Source organism: Anoplopoma fimbria, chromosome 1 (genome assembly GCF_027596085.1).
Source record: "Anoplopoma fimbria isolate UVic2021 breed Golden Eagle Sablefish chromosome 1, Afim_UVic_2022, whole genome shotgun sequence".
Classification (NCBI taxonomy): domain Eukaryota; kingdom Metazoa; phylum Chordata; class Actinopteri; order Perciformes; family Anoplopomatidae; genus Anoplopoma; species Anoplopoma fimbria.
In genome coordinates, this window is record NC_072449.1 from 27,362,576 (window position 1) to 27,368,490 (window position 5,915).

At 42.9% G+C, this 5,915-nt stretch overlaps 1 protein-coding gene across 1 annotated transcript; it reads right to left on the minus strand.

Moving 5' to 3' along the window:
• Positions 1-471: 471 nt before the first annotated feature.
• tmem91 (transmembrane protein 91) lies at positions 472-5,378 on the minus strand. The gene is made up of 3 exons (XM_054606653.1): positions 4,944-5,378; positions 2,518-2,664; positions 472-627 (listed from the first exon to the last, which is right to left on the minus strand). The coding sequence occupies exons 1-3, from the start codon at positions 5,376-5,378 to the stop codon at positions 472-474; spliced, it is 738 nt and encodes a 245-aa protein (XP_054462628.1).
• Positions 5,379-5,915: the final 537 nt, after the last annotated feature.

Here is a 5,915-nt window from a genome sequence, read left to right on the forward strand (position 1 = left end):
TCTACAGTGTTGCGATAACATCTGCAATTTTTTTATCTTCTTTTTCTTCAGTAATGTTTAACACGTGATGACGACTACAGCACAAATTGAAAGGAAGGCAGGTAACTTAAGTCCTCGGGTGACAGCGTAAATCACATTTACAGACTAAATCCTCGATATGGAGTGATATTGTATGACTTCTTTTCCAGTGAGGACTGTCCTCTGAGCTGAATAATGTCCTGATCCTATTAGAGGTGATTATGATCCTTACACCAGCTCTCCTGTCCTTTTCCAGTTGGTGTAGATAAAACATGAATGCAGGTAGGGTCGACGGAAAAACACTTTGATTATTTTACATTTGTGTTGGTGTTCATGAGATGTGTGAGAGGTCTGTTTGTGTGTGTGTGTGTGTGTGTGTGTGTGTGTGTGTGTGTGTGTGTGTGTGTGTGTTTGTATGCGTATGTGTGTGTGTGTGTGTAGTAGAAGTAGCTTTTATGGTGGTTTTCCAGACAGGTAGGAAATCAACGCGGCGATGGCACAGATGTACGTGATGATCCCAAACACAATGGAGAGCACCGAGAGCCACAGAGCCTGGCGGGACGCTGCGTTGGCCCCCTGAAAATCCCCCTGAGCCGACGCCTTGTTGGTCTGGAGGATACAGCAGAGATAAGGATTAGAGGAGGTGGGGAAAAAAGAGGAGATGGGCATTCGTCATCATTTGTCAATGTCCTCCCTGGCCTCCACTTTCCTCTTCCACTTATTCCAGTCACACGCTAAACCCATATTATGTTCCGTCTCTGAATCACACCCGGCGGTTGTGCCTCATTCATCACTTTCTCCTTCCTCCTTCCTTCCTCTCCCCCCAGTCCCCGTCATTGACTCTGACCTCTGTTTTAGGGAGCACTCAACAATATTGGAAATCTATCACCTTGGAGCTTCTTGTTATGACTCTAATTAAACCTTAACGAAGGCCATTGATCTGATCACAAGGCCTTTGCAGCTTGCTGCCAGTTAGCTCTGCAAAAACGTTAATGGGATTTCTCCCCCCCTGCAATGCTGGAAGGATACCAATATTAACTAAGGGGCCTCTGGTGACTAGAGATAGAGATGTTAGGGGCTTTTCCACACTGTCACTGATAATAGTGACTGATGAGATAGTCGGTGCAGTGTTGTTGTCCCCTATTCCCTTTGGACTGCTCAATATTTCCACCAGATTTGTTTTAGAAGAGATTTATTACCTAAGCTATCATATTAGCACTGAGTTAGATTGATATTGGACAGCAAGAGGAAAGAAAATACAGTATCTAAGCTGGCATATATATATGTATATATATATATATATATATACACACATATATAGCAGTCATAACACTGATATAGGCATGCTTATCTCATGCAAAAGTTTTCACTGAGATATGTTTTTTCTTTAAACATATTGATAAAAGTTCTGTATAAAAAAATAGGGGACATGTAAAATGTATAAGAAAGACAAGTTGTTGGATAAAAGAGGAGCTTTCTTTAAATTTAGTAAAGATAATTGACTATCAATGTATTATATAAATATCCATCCATCCATCCATCTTCCGTAACCTGCTTATCCAGTTAAGGGTTGCAGGGGTGCTGGAGCCGATCCCAGCTGTCAATGGGTGAAGGCAGGGTTCACCTGGACAGGTCGCCAGCCTATCACAGGGCTGACATATAGACAGACAACCACTCACACTCACATCCACACCTACGGGCAATTTAGAGTCATCAATTCAATTCAATCAACCTAACCTGCATGTCTTTGGACTGTGGGAGGAAGCCGGAGAACCCGGAGAACATGCAAACTCCACACAGAAGGTTGTCCAGCCCGGGAATTGAACCCGGGCCCCTCTTGCTGTGAGGTGACAGTGCTAACCACTACACCACCGTGCAGCCTATTATATAAATATGAATAACATATATAATAAATGGATCATGTTAGGTAACGATGTTTTAAGTTATATACATGAAACTTCAGTCGACAGTCGTAGCAGCAGTAGAAAGTCAAGCTGTTCAAACACCGAAAGGAAAGGAAATGTATCCACAATGTGTATTGACATAAAGTATATTTATAAAAAATATTTAGCAATTCAGTGATTCACTCTGTATTATGGGAGAGAGGGACCGTTTCTGAATTATGATTCTGAAATGGTCTAAATGTTAAAAATACGAAACAATAAATGCACATCTTCATGCGTTCCTCCTTTGGGTTGTGCCATTTCAAATCTCTTGTGGCATAATCCTGAAAATATAGCTGTAATCCCTCCCTTTCTAAACTCAGACCCATAATGTCCACATTTGCAAGAAACTGGACCTGTTGTTAGTCTACACTGCAGAGGGTATGAAATCACCCGTGGCTGTGAACTACAGTGCCAGATAGTATCTTGTCAGCTCTGTACTGAGTGTGTGTGTGTGTGTGTGTGTGTGTGTGTGTGTGTGTGTGTGTGTGTGTGTGTGTGTGTGTGTGTGTGTGTGTGTGTGTGTGTGTGTGTGTGTGTGTGTGTGTGTGTATACCTTCTGTGAAAGGTAGAAGGCAGCGATGCCCAGGGGCCAGAAGCAGCAGAGCATGGAGAAGAAGGCCAGACCCAGGTAGTCCTGAGGGATCATCAGAGGGAAGTTGCTCTCACTGTCTGTATCACTGAAGTCATCAATGGATGAGTCCTGGGATTCAAACAGAGCGCACCTAGGTTGAGTTCAGGTTAAACTACAGAAGGACACCTTGCAGATGGTTTGTTTGCAGGTTTTGTAAGATATAAGTCTGCCTCCACACAAATGCAATGGAGATGAATTTAATTTATTTTATACCAGCAATTGGAAATTACATTTAGAAAATTCAACAGCTACCTCTTTCCATAAAATGTGTTCCCATTACTCTGGATAATCCACAGAACACACTGCAAACCTTTTTCATAGGGACTATTTCTTTGATTTGAAGATGTTTAAAGACCTGTGGGTTCTCCACAGTAACCAAGACATTATTTCTGGAAGGACACCTCTCAGCTGAATAGACGCTGAATTTCATATTTAAATGCCATGAGCACCACAAGTCAAATTCCTTTTAACTTTGTGGCAGCCCAGTGCTTTTGCTTTTAATGGTGTATAGTTAGCAAAACAGTGTGTTTTCCACTTACATTAGCTTTATTGATTTAAACAAGTGAAACCAAAACTATGTACATTGCCAGATGAGGATGAGTGAGATATACATTATTTTGTTATTTGAGTGAACGGACCCTTTAGACTCAAAGCCTAGTCCTTTGTTCAAGAAAGACAATGTTTAGTATTATTCATTCTAAAATTTGCATTAAAAAATCATCACATATAATATGCACTAACAGTAAGTCACTGTTTTATGGACGCATTAAAAATGTGCTTGTTTTGTTGTGCTCTCGTCCTCCACAACAACTGTAAAACTTTTGCTGGTGCCTGTGAGATAATGTGACTGAATGGGGTTAGTCTGGATGAGCACTAGCTCTGCTGACCGCAGGCAATTCGTGACTCAAGCATCTTTTTGAAACAGCTGCATATTCAATCTGACTTCCTCTCTCACTCTGACCCTGTCATATAACACTTGTTTTATTTTGTGCACTAAATAATGAAATAATGGTGCACTTTACAAAGATGCTCCTGTAACATTCGAGCTTGAATTGAGTACATCAATACAAACAGTACTTTAAAAACTTCTCCCACGGTCATCTCTCCTTCTCTGGCCTCTAATTGAACTGATCATTCAGCATGAAGCAGTGATGGAGTCTGAGTCCTCTAACTGGAGGTTTGGAGTGAAACAAGGGAGAAGGAGATGTTGCGTGGTGGCTCTTTGAGGTCACTGCAAGGTTTTATTCCCACTGGCCTGCTCCTTTTGCATCGCTGCACTACTGCCAGCATTCAGAATGAGCTGGAGAGGAAAAAAAACTAATTATGCATGCTGTTCTTTTGTCCTTGTGGAGCAAACTCCTCATCCAAACTTTGAAGCAGCCTCTTGATTTTAACGGTGTGTGTGGCACTACTGTGTGTTTGCCTGCTTGCTCGTGTTCTTAATCAAAGTAATAATCGTAAAAATGGCCTTCAGCCTTTTAGTTCGCAGCGGGTGTTTAGACCTTCTTGATATAACCTTGCTGAGATCATTTTCATAATTATCTAAACAGCCAGTGGCTACTTACTTTTGACATTTACCGCATATACATTCTCATGTGGACTCCCAAAACATCAGATGACCACCGTAAGAATCTTAAAGCTAATTTACATCTCTCTCCATGATGGGCTTTGCTCAGTGATCTATGAAATAGAACTGGCATCCTCCATCGCTACTGTAGTGTCATTACCTGCACCGAGGCAGGAGAGGAGCTTTATGTAATCTAGCTTTTTGACAGTGAGCATTCAATTGCTGCCTACCCCTGAAATACACTGCTCATATGTCTATTTTAAGTTCCTCTTTTGCTCCCAGAGTCTGTACTGAGAGTAGTAGAGACGCTCCTGCTTTTTATGCAAAACTCCTCCAAGCCATAGAGAGGACGTGGTAGAAATGAAATGGGCAGATATGAGGATTATTTATGTGTTGAGGTGAAACAATTAGTCAATTAATTAAATTAAAAAAGGAAAGCATTTCTTCAATATCATAGTGAACTGAATAGTGTTGGGTTGGACAAAACAAGACATTAGAAGATGTCCTCTGGATTCTAGGACAGAGAGTCCAGACATACTGGGACTTTTTCACTATTTTCTGACTCTTTATAGACAAGAAAATAAACGCTAGTTTCGGCCCTAATAGTCTTTCTCTTGAGCATCTGCACAGATTGATTAAATTGCATTGCATTCTGACAACATTGTCATTAGTTTGTTTTAAATAAATGCTTGATTTTTCAAGTTGTAATTCAAAGACACAAACTTTGTTTTCAGTACACATGAACGAACAGTGTCAACATCATGTCAGTGGGATGTCTTACGTCAGAGTCGGGTAGCAGGTCGTCCTCATCATCCATGCTGTAGGACACACTGTGGAAGTCCTGCGTCTCGGCCAGCAGCTTCCTCTCTAGAGTGGAGCCGGGCCGAATGTCCACAAAGGTGGTCTCTAGGTAGTCTTTGCTGAGCAGGGAGTCCGCATGGCCCCAGATGGGAGCCGGCGGGTAAAAGGACTCCAGCGTGCGAGGTAAGGAGCAAGGGTCCAGCGGCTGCTGCTGCTGAAGCTCAGGACGATGTCCACAATAACTCCTCCACGCTAAGGGAGGGTAGGCCCTGTCCTCCTCACACTTCACCAAGATACCCTTGAACATCCCGCCCGGGGCCTGTCCGGTCCCGGGCCCCAGCCCCGTCCCCGATGCCCGGCAGTCATTGGGGCTTTCTCCCAGAAGAGGGTGCTCCAGCTCATCTATATTCTCCATCCCTCTCTTTTAATTCCAACCACACAGGAGGCCACCACATCAACAACCAAATGTAATCTACAAATCGGTTTGCAGAGCGACTCCCTGAAGAGTGTCCAATAGGTTTACGCAAAGGCAGCTGCTTTGGTGGCTTTAGTGTTTCAGTGTTAATCCATCCCTAATCCTATTCTTAAATTTTTCTCTTATTGTAGGCCCTGGTCCAGAGGCCGACAACAAATGCCAGGTTTAAGAAATATCCTCTCCACTAGCCGTCTCCTGTGTGCTATGGGATGTGCTAAAGTTGCGCAGGGGATTCAAGATCCTCTTTTCCTCACATGTCATAAGCTATTTGTTTCAGGGCTTGATGGCTCGGGGTTTGCCCCGCGTCTTCCATTTCACATGATTGGGTGCGTCAGCGTTCATGAATATGCTAATGTTGGCCACTTTCTCTTTCATACAATATGGAAATGTCAATTCTGATGATGAGGACCTTGATTAGCCCCCGACAGGCTAATGAAAACACTGGGCAATGGGTTTTCAGTGTGATCTGCCCTCAGG